Raw genomic sequence first — 18,738 nt, 5'->3', positions numbered from 1 at the left:
AAATCCTAGAGCAATTTTAGTAGCCTAAACTGTGCTAAGACTTCTGGAACATCCTGTATTTCAAAAGAAAAGATTTGTAGTTTCATGCAAGGTCTTTTTCTGTTCTACTATACACAAGTACATACATACATATGTATGTGCTTATTTTAATTCAGATTTTTAAACATCTGAAGAAAAAAATCTTTTCAAAATTTATTTTTAAAAAAACTGCTATTTACAGCATTTTATGAACATGAGCCTTTAGGTTGGGTAGTGTTAATTTCAGGTTAAAAACACAGAGGGAATGAATATTTCTTCATGATAAATCTCAAAGGATTGTGCTTGTTCAATCTGGCTGCCAATTATTTTACATAAGTTTATACTCAAACAGATATAATTCAACAAAGTGCTAAAATAGTCAATCAAATACCAAATGGATCAGCAAATGTTTCCAACATCTTCTCAATACAAGTGGTTCAAAACATAGGTATTAAAGTCCTATTCTGACACCTACAGAAAATATCTAAATGTCATACAAGAACTTTACTAATTGAAATCCAATCTCTTGTAAAGTGATAAAAATAAGAATCTTGCTGAAACATCATATATCATAAATTATAAGTATAACCAAATTTATTAACAGTATCATCTGACAAAGAGAAGCCCTAGAACACATTAACTGAAAGTGCCAAAAGATGTCACCAATCTGCACTGCAACTATGTGGATGTGTGCTTCTAAAACTACCAGGGGACAAAACACGATCATTTTGCTGTTACGGTACATTTTCTAGAACACAAACATAAAAGTCACCTAGTATGACAAAAATATGTTTTAAGTTCTATACTTACACATTTAAATCATAAAAATTCTTCAAATGTATTATTTCTTCAATATACCCTTTTGCTACATCTGGAAATCTTGCTTCCTAGAGAAGAATAAGTATATTAGTTCCATTTCATTAACTATAAAACTTGAGAATACTAAGTAAAAACATACAGCTTTCTGAATACTATGGTTTCTGTTCCATTACATCAAACACGGGAAGGCCAATAACTAGGCTTCAGAATCATTTGTTTGACTAGAATCCTAGTGTGTTAACACTGAAAGAGACTTTAAAGGTCCAATCTCTATATTTTACTGAAGCTCAGAGACGTGAATCCAAGATCATACACAAAATTACTGGCAGAGCTAAAACTAGAATCTGGGGTTTCTTAATGCCAAGTCCAGTATTCTTTAACCTATGCTACCACCCATTAGTGTTTTCATTAGGAACTGTGAAAAATTAGTATTTAAAGCAGCCCAGTGCTATCTCAGTGAGCCTGAATTTCTACCACTCCAAACCCCAGTACTTTCCAAGGGAGCACAAAAATACAGAAAAGCCTTCTGACTCAATTTTCTTTCTTTTTTTTTGTATGACTCAATTTCCACATGAAAAAGTATCATGTCAATACGCCCAATACCCTAAAGGCATCTATCTAGATATGGTTCTTGGAAAACTTTGATGGAAACTATTCCTATCCATACAAATAATAAATATACAAACTAGGTTTTAATAATGAGTTTTTTCCCCCTATTGTTTAATAAAATCTAAAGGGAAGAAATAAGACTTACTGTTTCTTTCACTAGTAGTGAAATAAATTCTTGATCTCCATCACTGCCTCCTTGTTCTGAAACATTTCCCAAGTCAGGCTGCTGAGACCCTGGAAATGGGAAAGCTGGACCAGGCTGTTCATCATCTATTGCTAACTGATGGTCCTTAAGTTCTCCAGGAGGATGGGCAGGCTGAGGAGAGGAAGGGCCTGGGATCCCATCTTGCTGTGGTTCTGGTCTTGGAAAAGCTGGTCCTGGAATTTCATCTCGGTATGAGAGGTCTGCTTCAGGCTGCCCCTGCTGGGGAACAACCTGATTTGCTAATTCAATCGGTTCTTGGTCTATGGGTTGAAAATAAGGATGATCTAACCAACTATTTTCTCTTATGACCTGATCATCTACTGCAGCAGCTGATTCTTGGAGGTTTGGTATAAGCTCTGGTTCAGAGTCTTCAGGTGACTGGTTTTCCACATTCGGAAGTTTGCCTGGAAAGCTAGCTTCTTCTAAATTGATTATTTCCTTCTTCACATTGGATTTCAGAGTGACTTTTATAGCTTGAGTATTACTTGGTCCAGGCTTGGGATTCCGGTCTTTTTTGGCCCTGTGCTTACTGTTTTCAGAAGGGCCAGGCAACTGAGGGTCTTGGTTTCTATTCTTGTCATTTTCACTGAACCTTTGTTCATTATTTGTTGTTGAAAAAAGATCATTCGTTTCTTGCAGAAATGTAGTCATATTCTTTTTAGACCCTCCTTCTCCCAGTCTATTCAGATCCTGCCACTGGGCAGCAGGCTTGACAATAGGCCGCAATAGTTGCTGTTTATTTGTCTAAAGGGGGTGGGGGGGGTTGGGGAGAAGAAATATTTAACATATTTAATAAAGCTAGCATTTACATATCCTTATATACTTGGTTAAAATTGTGAGATTAGAGAAAAAGAAATTGTTTTTGACATAATTTCCTTACGGAAATAAATGATAGTTACTCTATAACCTAATTTCAAGACAGTCTGGCACTTCTCTAGTACTTTAATTTTAATCTTTCTGAAGACTCCTAAAGTAAAAATGGAAAAGACTAACAAAATATTTTCCTGCATCTGACTACTATACAGATAGCTATTTTGTAAAACTGGAATTAATCTACAAAATCTAAAGCTCCTGGAGGCATGTAGGTGGTGAAGTGGATAGAGGACCGGCCCTGGATTCAGGAGTACCTGAGTTCAAATCCGACAACCTCAGACACATGACACTTACTAGCTGTGTGACCCTGGGCAAGTCACTTAACCCTCACTGCCCTACCAAAAAAAAAAAAAAATCTAAAGCTCCTGATGACATTACCAGAACTTCCATTTGTTTGTGTTCTGTGATTAATGTAGTCTTTGAAAAAAGATCTATTTGTACAAGGATATTTATAGCAACCCCTTTTGTGGTGGCTAAGGATTGGAAATTGAGGGGATGTCCATCAATTAGGGAATGACTGAAAAGGCTGTGGTATATGATTACTACTATATGAATTCTACTGCACTATAAGAAATGATGAGTAGGCAGATTTTAGAAAAACCTGGAAATTTATAGGAACTTTTGCACAGTGAAGTGAGCAGAACCAGAACATTGTACACAGTAACAGCAATACTCTATGATGAGCAACTGTGAATGACTTAGTTATTCTCAGTACAATGATCCAAGATGATCCCAAAGGGTTTAAGATGAAAGATGGTCTCCACATCCAGAGAAAGAACTGATGGAGTCTAAATACTGACAGAAGCATACTATTTTTCACTTTCTTCTTCTTTTTTTTTTTGGTTCAAGTATTCTTCCTCAAAATGACTAATATGAAGAGGAGAAAAAGAGGAATAAAATATGGAACTCAAAAAAAAAATAAGAATGTTAAAAATTGCTTTTACATGAAATTGGGGAAAAAATATGTTTAAGAGAGAGACCAAAGAATTCCTTGCTACTGTGTTTAGAAAGCAACCACTTAAATAGCTGTCCATTTGTGATTCCTTAGTAAGAAAATACCTTAGTGAGAATGGTTTAAACCAATGTAGCTTATGAAATGAATTGATTAAAATTAAACATATAAGCTTCACTCCTCCAAAAAGAGGCAATCAAAATTTTAAGTAAAGAAATTCAGATTGTGGTGCCCAGGTATTGGTGCTGTACATTGCTTCTATATAGCAACATGCCAGGGACCCTCTCTAAATAAAGTGGAGTTCAGAGAACCTGAGTGTTACCTTAACATCCATATCCATACCCCCAAACCTCACTGAGTCAGTTACCTCACCTATGAAATGAAAGTCATTCTAGATGGACTCTGCTATTCCCTCAAGATGGGAATCTACAATTCTATGGCCCTATGAAAAACCTTCTTTGAAGACCACATCACTGGCGAATTCTAAGAGACATTTTCAGTTCCTAGGGGCTCTCCAATTCACTGAGCAAGTAGGAATTTTTGCTCCTCTCATTCAAAAAGGAGAATTTTGGACCTTCTGTCAGAGAACCTTCCCAAAGTTCCTTATAGAATGGTAATCTCATGTACTTTCATTTTCATTTCCAGAACCATATCACAAATTAGTTTATTTCAAAAACTTTTTTATTAGGTATCTATTTGTGTGGTGAGACTTAGCTTACTAAGAAGACTGAAAGCAAACTACAAGCATTTGTTAAATGCTTATTAGGTACTGGGCCCTGAGCTAAACATGCTAGGGATATAAAGAAAAAAGCAAAAACAGTGCCAGCCCTCAAGAAGTCTCTGAGGAAGGCTCATAACATATTTCTTTTATATCTCCAGTATGCAAGGCACATACTAGCTACTTAACATATACCTGTTAAATTGAATTCCAATCCTAAATAACCTAACCCTACTGCATTTCCAGATATAACTTGTAATAGCCATGAAGAACAATGAGTTTCTTCTTTATGAAAGGAAGAAATACTCAAGAAGATGGGTCAGTCACTTTGGGCAGGAAAAGAAAGAGGATATTGGAAAAAAATATGATAAAAGAGACTGGTTAATAGCCTTATAATTATATGCCTTGCAAGAACTCTGTGTGTGTGTGTGTGTGTGTGTGTGTGTGTGCGCGCGCGCGTTTGTGCATGCACACAAGACGAACAATGTAGGGGAAGAGGAGGAAAAATTATATGGGTATCAGAGAACCATGATTAAGTTTGCAGATATCTTACCTGAACCCCATCACAAACATAAGAATCAGAGCAGACATATAGTTGCTGTACACATTCTCAGAAACAAAAACATTCTACATTGCAGATTGCACACTGACCTATACTACTATACTCCCTAGGAAAAATAGAAAGGATAAAGTCAATCAATAATTTTCCTCTGTTGTCAGCCATCAAAGTGGCCTGCAGGGCTTTAATGATAACACATATAACTATTGGGCTCATCATAAGTTTATTTTAGATGATGGTGAGTAGGTAGAAAGTTGATAGGTCATCAGTTCTAGGTTTTCTCAAAATATATCTAATCATATCCTATTTCTATGAGTCAATATACGGCTTTCAGAGCTAAGATGAATCTAGATCATGCATAGTAAACAGAATGATAAAAACTATTAGGGAAGACTTGAGTCCATTCCAAAAATGAAACAAAGTCACAATCATTTCCACTTTGGGTAAAAAAGGAATTGGTCATTAAAACACTGGCTAAGAAACAAGGTGGTTTTTTTTCAGCAACTTTAGAGCACAGCTCTCTCTTCTACAATATCCCAGCTTATAAAACACATATCCATTTGCTCTGCATTAATACCACACCACTGTATTCTCAGGAAAACTCACTTCTGCCAAGATGACGACATCATCGTCCTCGTCGTCGTCATCTTCATTCTCATCGTCATCGTCATCATAGTCATAGTCATCCTCGTCTTCATGATGTCGAGAAGTTGATGTCCTTGGTAAGAGAGCAAGTTCTTCATCTGAGGAGTCTGATATGGTGATGAGTCCTTCATCTCTGTGACTTATCCTGTCTACAGAAAAGCAGAAAATGTTATCCAGAAGCTAAGGGTTTATAGGGGCAGCTAGGTAGTATAGTGGATAGAGTGCTGGTATTAGAGTAAGGAAGCCATCTCCCTGAGTTCAAATCTAGCCTCAGACATTTATGAGCTGTGTGACCCTGGGCAAGTCACTTCACCCTGTGCCTCAGTTCTTCATCTGTAAAATGAGCTGGAGAAGATGGCAAATGAGCTAAAGAAAGTGGCAAATCACTCTAGTATTGTTGCTAAGAAAACTCCAAATGCAATCATGAAGAGTAGGACATGAGTCATGACTAAAACAACTGAACAAAAAGGGTTTACAGCAACTCATCAACACCTCAATCTATCTGAAGAGCCAAAACTACCCTTAAAATTTAAGTGTAATGATATTACTGAATTATTCAGCATGAATGTTTCTTCAAGAATTACATAAAGGGGGCAGCTAAGTGGCACAGTGGATAAAGCACCGGCCCTGGATTCAGGAGGACCTGAGTTCAAATCCAGCCTCAGACACTTGACACTATCTAGCTGTGTGACCCTAGGCAAGTCACTTAACCCTCACTGTCCCACCAAAAAAAAAAAATTACATTCAAAGTTTTAATAAATGCTCCCATTCCGAGGCAGAAAACTGGGAAACAATTTTTGAGGCCAGTGCTTCTGATAAAGGCCTCATCTCTAAAATATATAGGGAATTAAATCAAATTTATAAGAATCCAAGTCATTCCCCAATTGAGAAATGGTCAAAGGATATGAACAGGCAGTTTTCTGATGAAGAAACCAAAGCTATCTATTCCCATATGAAAAAATGCTCTAAATCTCTAGTGATTAGAGAGATGCAAATTAAAACAACTCTGAGGTACCACCTGACACCTATCAGATTGGCTAAAATGACAAAAAAGGAAGATAATAAATGTTGGAGAGGCTGTGGGAAAATTGGAACACTAATGCATTGTTGGTGGAGCTGTGAGCTGATCCAACCATTCTGGAGAGCAATTTGGAATTATGCCCAAAGGGCAATAAAGCTGTGCATACCCTTTGACCCAGCAATTCCACTTTTAGGTCTTTTGCCCAAAGAGATCATGGAAGGGGGAAAGGGACCCACATGTACAAAAATATTTATAGCTGCTCTTTACGTGGTGGCAAAGAATTGGAAGTTGAGGGGGTGCCCATCAATTGGGGAATGGCTGGACAAGTTGTGGTATATGAATACAATGGAATACTATTGTGCTGTAAGAAATGATGAGCAGGAAGAGTTCAGAGAAACCTGGAGGGTCTTACGTGAGCTGATGATGAGTGAGATGAGCAGAACCAGAAGAACATTGTACACAGTATCATCAACATTGAGTGTTGACCTACTGTGATGGACTATATTCTTCTCACCAATGCAATGGTACAGAAGAGTTCCAGGGAACTCATGATAGAAGAGGATCTCCAAATCCAGGAAAAAAAAAAGAAAAAAAGAAAGAACTGTGGAGTATAGATGCTGATTGAACCATATTATTTCTTTTGTTTCGAGTGCTGTTGTTTTTTTTTTCTATTTTGAGGTTTTGCATCACTGCTCTGATTTTTTCTCTTGTAACAGGATTAATGCAGAAATAGGATTAATGTTATTATGTGTATATATATGTGTGTGTATATATCTATATCTATATCTATATGTATAGAGATATATAGATATAACCTATATCAGATTACCTGCTGTCTAGGGGAGGGGGGAGGGAGGGGAGGGAGGGAGAAAAATCTGAAATTGTAAAGCTTGTATAAACAAAAGTTGAGAACTAAAAAATAAATAAATAAATAAATGCTCCCATTCCATGCTTTACTAAAACTTTTTAGAATTATTTTACAGATTTGACCGAGAGCTCAAAGTTTGCAAAGATGCAGCACGATTTGGGGGAAAGTGCAATGGATTTGAACATAGAAAATTTGAGCTGAAGTACTCCAGTGTACTACTTTTTATTTTATTTTTTACTACTTTTTATTTTATTTTATTGTTGTTGTTTTGGTTTGGTTTTGGTTTTTTTCAGGGGTTGGGCAATAAGGGTTAAGTGACTTGCCCAAGGTCACACAGCTAGTAAGTGTCAAGTGTCTGAGGCTGGATTTGAATTCAGGTACTCCTGAATCCAGGGCCAGTGCTCTATCCACTGCGCCACCTAGCTGCCCCTGCTCTACTACTTTTTAAAATATTTTTACTAATTTGCTTTTAATTTAAACACAAATAACATTTCCACACATAAACCAGATTGCAAAGCATTCATTAAGTATTTAAAACCATTATTCTCCATTTCATTTTCTTTAATAACAATTTGCACACAGTACTTTCAAAAGTACTGTTTGCATGTCCTTACTTTTTTCCTTTTCTGGGCATTTAAGAGGAAAAAACACACCCAAATATCCTTGTAATAAGTATGCTTTATCAAGTAAAAAGAATCTACATAGTGGTCATATCCAAAAACTGGTATCTTTCTGCACTTTGAGTCTGCCACCTTAAGTGTTTTGAAGATTTTTTTATTGAGACATGATGCTCCAATTGTTTTTTGCAGTTACTACTGCTAACTGTATTACCCTCCATCCTATTCCCTCCCTTTAATATTTATTCTATTTTCTATCTTCTTCCACCCTATCCCTCCTCAAAAGTGTTTTGCTTCTGACTGCTCCCTCCCCAAATCTGCCTTCCTTTCCTTCACCCCTCCCCCCCATCCCCTTCCCCTCCTACTTTCCCACATGACAAGATATATCACTATACCCAGTTGAGTGTGTATGTTATTCCCTCTATGAGTCAATTCTGATGAGAGTAAAAGCAAGGCTCACTCACTCTCCTGCACCTCCCCCATGTTCCTCTCCACTCCATATGCTTTTTCTGCTTCTTTTATATGAGATACTTTACCCGATTCCACCTCTCCTTTTCCCTTTCTCCCAATGCACTCCTCTCCCCACTTAATTTTATTTTTTTAAAGCTATCAACATGGGGCAGGTAGATGGTACAGTGGACAAAGCACCAGCCCTGGACCCAGGAGGACCTGAGCCCAAATACAGCCTCAGACACCTGACACTAACTAGCTACATGAACCTAGGTAAGTCACCCAACCTCAAATACCCCATAAAAAAATGCTCAAAATATCACCCCCTTATATTCAACTCACACCTGTGCCCTCTGTCTAAGTATACTCCATTCAGCTGCACTAATAATGAGAAAGTTCTTATGAGTTAGAAGAATCATCTTCCCATATAGGAATGTAAACAGTTCAACCTTTTAATATCCCTCATGATTTCTTTTTCCTGTTTACCTTTTTATGCTTCTCTAGGGTCTTGTATTTGAAAGTCAAATTTTCTATTCAGTTCATCACGAATGCCTGAAAGTCCTCTCTTTCATTGAATTCCCACTTTTCCCCCTGAAAGATTATACTCAGTTTTGCTGGTGATTCTTGGTTGCTAGGTGATTCTTGGTTGTAATCCCAGTTCCTTTGCCCTCCGGAATATCATATTTCATGCCCTCCGATCCTTTAATGTAGAGAAGCTGCTAGATCTTGTGTTATCCTGACTGTGGCTCAAACACATAGAGAACTGAGTCAAATTTGTTAAAAAGAGAGCCATTCCCCAATTGATAGACGATCAAAAGACATGAAGTTTTCAAATGAAATAATCAAAGCCACCTATAGCCATATGAAAAAATGTTCTAACTCACTACTGACTGGAGAGATTCAGGTCAAAACAATTCTGGGCACTACCTTAAACCTACAGAATTGGATAATAGGACAGCAGAGTAAAATGACAAATGTTGTGGAGGATATGGGGAAAATGAGGTATTAATACACTCTTGGTAAATTTGTAAACTGATTCAAACATTCTGTAGAGCAATTTGGAATTATGGCCAATGGACTATAAAACCATGCATACTCTTTGACCTAGCCATACCACTACTAGGTTGGTATCCTAAAAGGGATTAAAAAAAAAAAGTTGAATTCAAAATTGGCATGATGCCCATCCACTGGAGAAAGGCTGAACAAATTTTGGGATGAGATTAGGATGGATTAGGATTAGGATGCTATAAGAAATGATGAGGAGGGTGCTATCAGAAGGACTCATGAAAAATGCAATCCATCTACAGAGAAAGAACTGATGGTATCTGAAAACAGATTGAAGTATAATTTTTTTTTGTTAGTTTCTCTTTCTAAAGTTTTTTTGTTTGTTTTCTTTCACAACCTGACTAATGTGGAAATGTTTTGCATGACTTCATGTGTATAACTTCTATTCCTCAATCAATGGGTACACCTCCTTAGATGCTAGTGCTTTGCTTTTTTCCTTTTAATTCCTTTTTTTAGGATGAAAAAGTTTGTCTTGCTTAGGACTATTACCTCCCCAGCATTGTTTTCCCTTTTAATATCCCACTTCCCCTGTCCCTTCTTGTTTTTCTGTTGAGTTTATTTTTATACCTGTGTATATGTGTATGTGCCATTCCTGAATGTTTTCAATTTGGAGATCCTTTCAGGCGGTGATCAGAATGAGTGTCTAGTTGCAGAGAGTCCAGGGATTCTTAAATTATCTCTCCTTGACCTGTTTCTCAGGTCAGTTGTTTATGATATTAGATATCATATTTTGTCCTATTTTTTCAATGATTTGCTATTATTCTAATATTTTTAATTGTCTCAAGGAATAATTTGTTTGGTCTACTCTGGTTTCCAAGGAGTCCATTTTTTGGGTTAGTTTTATCACTTTCTCATCTAATTTGGTGAGAGATCCCTATAGGCTACTAATGTTCCTGGCCCTTCTCTGGTCCTTCTGGGAAGTTCTGGGCTTTTTACTGGTGATTCCCTTTCCCCTGGTTAACTTTTTTTTGTATTTCTTGGGTGCAAAAAGTCATTTGCCCTAGAGTCTTCGATGGCATTTTTTAAAAAATCATTATTCAGGGCAGCTAGATGGCACAGTGGATAAAGCACCGGCCCTGGATTCGGGAGTACCTGAGTTCAAATCCGGGTGCAGACACTTAACACTTACTAGCTGTGTGACCTTGGGCAAGTCACTTAACCCCAATTGCCTCACCAAAAAAAAAAAAGAAAAGAAAAGAAAAGAAAAAAATCATTATTCAGTCTGGTACAAATTTCTGCTATTAGCTATAGTAGCGGTGGGGAAGTTGAGTGGCCTGACTTTGTTCAGGAAGCCTTAGCTGGATCAATCTACCACTTACTAGCCATCTGCACAACCTTGAACATCATCCCTATCATAACGTCTCAGATACCATGGGTTTTATCTTTAATACCTTTTTTTTCCTGGTTAAAGAAATACACTGACCTTTGTCAATTTATTCCTGCTAAGAAATACTATGTTCTAATATCCTGTGGAGGTTGGCAATACTCCTAACCCTTTCCTATTTACTAAACTGCAATTTAGCCCTCATTCCTTGAACACTTGACTCAATTAAATCCATAGCAAACAAATTTTTTTTTTTTTTTGGTGAGGCAATTGGGGTTAAATGACTTGCCCAGGGTCACTTAGCTGGTAAGTGTTAAGTATCTCAGGCCGGATTTGAACTCAGGTCCTCCGGAATCCAGGACCTGTGCTCTATCCACTGCGCCACCTAGCTGCCCCCATAGCATACAATTTTAAAGAGTTGTGAACTTGCTGACATTTATTCAAAGTATTTCAAAAAGGACTCACACACAGACATTGTATTTAATAATGGTTTATTCAATTAAATATTCATTCAAAGCACAGTGCTAAGAGTTAAGGGATAGACAATTAAGACATGATCCATGCCTTCATGGTACTCAAGGTAGCAGGTTACCATAAATGCTAGATTTGAGTGTTACATGTAGATATGGTATTTCATGAGAACTATTAATGCTAACAAAAGTTATATAACTTCCAGAGAGTTCCTCAGAAAGGAAGAACTAGGTTCAAATCCAACTTCAGACTTATACTAATTAATTGTGTGACCCTAGGGTTAAAAACTAAACCTCTCACTACCCAAAGCAGCCCTCTAACACTACTGTAGTAGCAGATCTGCACCTGTCTGGACAGATAAGCAGATAAACAGACAAGCTCAAACAAGTACAGGGTGTCAGGTTCTAGGAATACAAAGATAAAAATGAAATAATTCTTGCCTTAAAGGAGCTTACATTCCACTTGGGAGTAACCAGATCAATAAATACAATGTTAATTTGGGGAAAGAGAGACTTACTAAGCAGATATGGGGGAGGAAATGCTTCACTACCCTAGGGTAGTGAGGACAAACTTCGGATGGGAAGTATTCCCAGTACCTATGAAGGGGGAAGGAGCACCCCAGAGAGAGAGCTAGAGAACAAGAGCGAAAGTTCGAGCATGAGCAAGCATATATGAATTCTGAGAGGCTCAACAGGGTGCATTTTACCTGGAATTTAGGGGGTTATGTGAAATAAGGCTAGAAAAATGAGTAGAAGCTAGTCTGTGGTGAACATTTAAAAAAATAGACATTCTATGATTCTATTCCAACATGATTTTATGAAAAAAGTTTCTAAAAATGTCAGTAAGTCTAAAAGTCACAATCCTAAAGACTTCACCCCAAACACTATTGTGTAATTTGAGTGATGACATGTCTTGAAAATTTGGGAACTAAGTACAAGTCACAACAAAAATTTAGTATATTAAAACTTTTCAAATACATTTTTGGAACCACTTTAGAATACTAATGAAAAACTAAAATCTTTTTTTTTTCAACTGGTCTTTTTTACACCTTGCAAAATTTGAAATGTTTGTAAAATTAACAAAGAACAAAAAACAGTAAGAGATATATGCACAAAATACACCTGGAAAAAACCCATTACCCCTCCTCACAGAATGTTTATATGGGCAATAAAATGAGTAAATTCAGTATTCTTTCCTATTCACAAGCACAGATTATTTCTTCAGGTTTAAAATTATGATTTAACAGTAAAAGTCAGTAAAAGTTCATGTATATTTATATAAACTATTGTTATTAGTTTTTTAAATGCCTATATACTTTCCAAAAAAGTTGGTCATAAATTTTTGTAGAGCAAATACTAATAATGTACTTCATTATAAATCCAAACTAAATTTTTCCCCCAAAGAAAAATTCCTCAACTGATACTTTGGTGTTTTTTTGTTTTTTGGTGAGGCAATTGGGGTTAAGTGACTTGCCCAGGGTCACACAGCTAGTAAGTATCAAGTGTCTGAGGCTGGATTTGAACTCACGTCCTCCTGAATCCAGGGCCAGTGCTCTATCCACTGTACCACCTAGCTGCCCCCATACTTTGTTAAGTAAACAATACAATGAAAAGGCCTGAATAAGGTGTTTATCCCAGCACTTTCTAGCACTTCCTTAACAGAGTATCTTTTCACTAGCTTCTGACATTTACTGGCCATCTGACCTTGGATAAATCAACTCACCTTCCTGTTGTTTCAGCTTTAAAACAGGGATTAAAACACTTTTACCATCTGCCTTGTAGTTTTATAAGAAAAGTTCTTTGTAAACCCTAAATTCCAATAAAACTTTGTTGTTGTTATTTTTATTCCTGTTAATCCTATCCTTTGCCCTTAATTCTTCATCTGAGTCTACTTCGTCCACATTCACATTTCCTTTTTTTTGTCTTTCTTTGGGACATAGATCAAGTGATTCACTGCCATATGCCATTAACAATCTAGTCTGAAAACTCTTTAAGGATGAAGGCTACTGCTTTTCAAAAACTCTATTAGTGCTCTATTTATCAATTCTCTAAGTTCTAACTGTGACAAAATGGTTAACAATAAATCTCTGGTAATAGAATGTTAGGCTAAAGAAAAATAGAAGGGAAAGAAAAATAGTAAGAAGCCAAATAACTTACCTTTCCCTCTGTGACCATGAAAGCTGTTTAAGTGAATCACCTCTTCATTGCCACCTCCCTCTGCCATTTTAAAACACAGATTTGCACATATATGTACGAGCTAGTACCTAAGTATCGAAATGAAGTGCTCAGAGGAACCTGGAAAATAAGGCAAAGGAGAAAGAACACTTAGTGTCTTCAATTTTGACTCATCCCAGGTAATATCTCAGGCATTAATGATTCTCAAAATCTTTTAATGAAGAGTATCAGCTTGTAAGAAATGAGAAGTTACACATGTATAACTTATACTGAATTGCTTAAGTTCTTAAGGGGGAAATGAGGAGGGAGGGAGGAAGAGAATTTGGAACACAAAGTTTTTAAAAAATCAATGTTAAAATGTATTTTTACATGTATTTTGGGAAAAAATAGAATATTAAATAAATTCTAAATAAGAAATGAGAAGTCGAAAGTGAGAGAAATAATTATTATTAACTAATGATTTGGGGAGATTCAGGGTTACTCCTTTTCTCTAGCCTGATTTTAAGATCTGTCTCTTAAGGCTGGGCTAAACTTCTCTAGCTGAACCCACCCAACCTTAAAAGGAATCTCTAATGTTAAGCTTAGATGGAGACATATTCTTTTGTCTAAACTGCCCAAGGCTGGGGGTGGTTTGGGTATAGGGATAATCTCTCTATCCAAGAGTGACTTTACTTATTGGAGTAAACCCACTTTCCTTTGTAAAGTCCACCTCTAATTAAACTGTTAACCAATTAGGGATTGCTGTTTAATGGAACATCTCTTGTCCAAAGGCATATAAACATAAAAAGTAGCCATGGGTTCCTTTGACGGAATGAGAGGATTAAGGAGCCTTTTTTGTCAATCTTATGTTGGCCATGACTGATAAAACTGATTACAATTTACCCAAAAACTTTGTCTCTAGAAATGTTTTTAATCGTCACAAAAACATCCCACTCTTTCTCCCCAACTCCCACAACCCTTACTAGCCCATTGTCCCCGATAAAATGCTACACTCCATATGCATTTAAGTCAGCACTTAAATGGGAACCAGCCCCAAAATTTAAGAGAAATTTTTAGTCTTTAAGGAAAGAAAAACAAAACAGAAGAAAAAAAAGACAGAAAGACTAGTGTACATAATTATAGAGCACTGATTCCCAATTTCGAAACCAAATTAAGGTAACTAGGCTCCAGAAAGGGGCCTTATAAGATCCTCTAGGAGCATACCTGGACAGAGTATTTCCTGGGCCATCTATGGGGGTATCTCTCTCAAGTTCAAGAAGGGACTAGGACAAAAACCCCAAGTATTTCCCCACTGTTCCCTGAACCAAGTTCACCACTTTTCAAATTAGCATTATGCTAAAAATAAAAATATCACTGCTGTACCAGTTAAAGCAATGCAACTGCTGAGACCCATGGCAATCTGATACTGAAATCACAGGACTTCAAGGATGGAAAGAATCTTAGAAATCATCCTGATTTTAAGCCTTAAATTCCTTTCAAATTATTACAGTTAATCCCTACCCCAATCTCTTCCCCCAACCTTTTTTAAAACAGCTCCTCACGATCTGTCCCTTTCCTCCTTTTCCTGGCTTTTTACAATTTACTCCTCTCATGCATTAAATGGCTACTTGTTTATTCCTCAAACACAACATTCTGGTCTGGCCTTCCCAATCTATGATGGATTATATCCCACCTTTTAAAAATGAACTTTTGCCTCATTGCCATCTCTCTATTTATATATAGATAGAGATAGAGATATATCTCTATCTCTATATCTATGTGTTGCTATCTTATACCTTGTTATTTACATGTGGTTACCCTCATCTTAGAGGGCAGAGACGAGTTTTGCCTTTCTCGGTATCCCCAGTGTTTAGCTCAGTGCCTGGTAAGCACTTAATAATAAATGCATGTTACTTGAAATCTGCTCCAATTCCCACACAGTAGTCCCCATTTCCAATCTCCAACTCCCAAATGTGTTTCTCTTCTAGTTCTTTTCTTAAGATGGACCAAACACTGCTGGCATTTAACCAATAATACTGAAACATTATCAGCTGTTCTTGGCAATGCATAACAATGACCTAGTGATCCCACCACTGGGAATACTTCCCAAGGAAATAATTCAAAAGAAAAAAATCTCATTTATACAAAGATGCTTATAGCTGCACATCTAATAATAGGCAAACTCCAACCTTTAATGTCCAATGACTGGGTGAAAGCAGGGATAACTAGAGACTTTAATGTAATGGAGTATTACATTACCATTGCTTCTGTGCATGAAGGCACTCTAATTTTCTCATGTGGGCCCTACCTCTCTACCAACACAGTTCATGTTATTCAGCTTAAGGAGGTGGTTGCTGGGGGTTCTTGTGACTGATAATGGCATACTGGCTACCTGGTGATTGACCTCTTCAGCCTTGGCTAAACTGACTTTCCTAAAACAGACTCTCCTCTGTCCCCAGGGGCCCGAGGAAAGCTTTGTGGCTGGGCAAGACCTGCCAAAGCTTGTGCTCGCCAGGATTTGCTCTATACCACAAGAAGGCATTAGTCTAAGATTTTAATAGAAAACAGTTCCTGAAAATAATGCGTTAATCTAAGATTTGGGAGGGGGGGGGTGAGGCACTTGGGGTTAAATGACTTGCCTAGGGTCACACAGCTAGTAAGTGTTGTATCTGAGTCTGGATTTGAACTCAGGTCCTCCTGACTCCAGGGCTGGTGCTCTATCCACTGAGCCAACTAGCTGCCCCATATCTAAGATTTTAGCAGAAGATATTTCCTGAAAAATAAACATGGAAAAAAATGGCCAAGTATATACAAAAATGAAAAAGTGTTTAAAAAGTAATGCATACAGGTGGCGGCTAGGTGGTACAGTGGATAAAGCACCGGCCCTGGATTCAGGAGTACCTGAGTTCAAATCCGGCCTCAGACACTTAACACTTGCTAGATGTGTGACCCTGAGCAAGTCACTTAACCCCCATTGCCCCGCAAAAAAAAAAAAAGAAAAAGAAAAAGAAAAAGTAATGCATACAGTACAAAGTAATGGAAACAGTGATGGATACAAATATAATACATAATGTAGAAAAAGTATGTTTGCACCATTCTACAGATAGGATTTGTTTCTTTTGTTATTGACTTCTTGTGAAGGCGAATAAATTTATTAAAAAATTCATCAGTTATCCTCAGCCTTGAGTAGCTTATTTGCCATGCTTATTCTGGAACAATGAAAAGAAAGAAAATATTTATTTTTGAATCACAGGAAGACAAAGGAAAATATGCTCAATGAGCAATCCCAACTGTCAGCAACCTAAGAAAACCTTAGCAAAAACCCAAGACAAAATTATGTTTAAAATAGTATGACTGGTAGATTTTATAAATTCAAAAGCATCTGAAAAACATGGCGGCAATCAGAGAACCAAAAAGGCGGAAGAAGTGGGACAATGAAGGAGGAAGTGGCCATCTTTGGCCCTGTGAACACTAAAACAAAAATGAATCTTTTTCTGTGAGTAGAGGATATCCTAATCACCTTTTTTTTTTCCTGGTGGGAAAATGAGGGTTAAGAGACTTGCCCAGGGTCACACAGCTAGTATGTGTCAAGTATCTGAGGCCGTATTTGAACTCAGATCCTCCTGAATCCAGGGCCAATGCTTTATCCACTGGGCCACCTAGCTGCCCCCTAATTACCTTTACCAGTGTTTCACTATAAACAAAAGCAACCTGTGAATTCATGTTGAACTAAAGAAAAAAGTGTGTACTCTAAATATTTCCATTTCTCTAAGCTTCAACATGAGGAAGAGATGAGACACAACTAGCAAAATGAACAATTTAACTTTTCAGGGGCCAAGGACAGAAATGAGATACTAAAAAGATTTAATTTTTGAAGTATTTGATCTATCTCATAGTTGAATTGCTTCATATCTTGCAAATACTTACTGAATCCTCAAGCTATTGTCTTGAAAATACATTTTATAAAATCCTGAATCCCATAAAGTAATTTTCTAAGGATTAAGTGACTTAAAATTTTAATTTCCATCAATACTGGCCACTAGGTAGTACAGTGGACTGGGCCTGGAGTCAGGAAGATATGAGTTTAAATGCAGTGTCAGACACTCCTGTTTTCCTCATTTTCCTAAAATGTAAATTAAGGATAATAATGTTTGTGAAGAATAAATGAGGTAATATTTGTAAAGCACTTAGCATAGTGCATGGCACATAACAAGTGCTTAATAAATACTTGTTCCCCCAATGCAACTCCCTTTCCTAGAAGAATGCTAGGTTTATATTAGAACAATACAAATGCTACAATCCATACTCATTATTTGTGGTTCACCCATTTACTAATAAAATTTATTGTTTTATTTTTAACCCTAAAATCAATACTTGCAAAGCTTTCCTGGTCATTTGTGGACATACACAGAGCAGCAAAAAATTTAAGCTGTCCTCCTGAGGTTGAAGGTCACACTGCCACCTTCTTGTTTCCACTCTCATATTATGTGTCCTTTTCAGTCTATTTAGTGCCATCTTTTCCCACGTTTCTGTTTTATATTGGTGATTTCACTGCTTAAAATGGCGCCCAAGTACAGTGAAGTGCCATCTAGTATTCCTAAGTGCAAGAAGGCTGTGATGTGCCTCACAGAGAAAATAAATGTTAGATAAGCTTTGTGTTTTGTTGGCCATGAGTTCAATGTTAAAGAATCAACAAAGTTTATCCAGAAAAAGGTAAGAGGAAATTCCCCAAACTATACATGAGGCCATCCTGGAAAGTGCTAAAGTAAATGTTGTGACCAAAGGCCTACAGGAACCTAACCCTGTATTTTCGCAGGGAACAAGAGTTCAGTGTTTGCTTATTCAGTGTTTGAAGTGAATTTATAAAACACAAGCACCACACAAATCAACTGTCCTTCCTTGTCCAAATTTCAAAGTTATTTAAACTTGCACTTATTTAAGGCTTTTAACTGCAAAACAACCTTTACAATATTCAGCTCTGACAAGATAATCTGAATAATGAATTTTCAAACTTAAGAAACTGGTTTTAACTTATGTTAAATTTACCACCTTACATACCTAAAGGAATTGTAATTTCACTCTTGAAAGTTAAACAAAAATTCTAGAATGAGTCACATTAGAAAAAAAAGACCTTTTTCTAAATACAATTCTTCAGACAGTGTGTTCAAATCACTAAAATCTTATTCATAAATAATTAATAAAAATTAATAAATAAATCAATTTCTATAAAATTTCTATATTATTGATTCCAAGTTTTTTCTACCCAGGAGTATTGTGGCATGTAACTATAACAAATTTCAGTCTGCCTTCAATTTTTTTGTATCAAAGTTTACTTCCATCTCTTCTGACACAGATCTGATGTTATTTCACT

At 36.8% G+C, this 18,738-nt stretch overlaps 1 protein-coding gene across 1 annotated transcript in view; it reads right to left on the bottom strand.

Moving 5' to 3' along the window:
* Positions 1–18,738, bottom strand: part of RNF216 (ring finger protein 216) — a 201,513-nt gene that overhangs the window by 129,743 nt on the left and 53,032 nt on the right. Inside the window, exons 2-5 of the mRNA XM_043964404.1 lie at positions 13,371–13,508; positions 5,360–5,547; positions 1,592–2,395; positions 829–905 (exon numbers count right to left, since the gene is read on the bottom strand). Of these exons, the coding sequence (XP_043820339.1) occupies positions 829–905; positions 1,592–2,395; positions 5,360–5,547; positions 13,371–13,437 (1,136 nt within the window). The 5' untranslated portion in view covers positions 13,438–13,508. The remainder of the gene's footprint in view (positions 1–828; positions 906–1,591; positions 2,396–5,359; positions 5,548–13,370; positions 13,509–18,738) is intronic.

The sequence above is a fragment of the Dromiciops gliroides genome, chromosome 1, assembly GCF_019393635.1.
Source record: "Dromiciops gliroides isolate mDroGli1 chromosome 1, mDroGli1.pri, whole genome shotgun sequence".
Classification (NCBI taxonomy): domain Eukaryota; kingdom Metazoa; phylum Chordata; class Mammalia; order Microbiotheria; family Microbiotheriidae; genus Dromiciops; species Dromiciops gliroides.
Note: the sequence above shows the minus strand (reverse complement) of the source record. Positions and strands in the feature narration are given on the sequence as shown.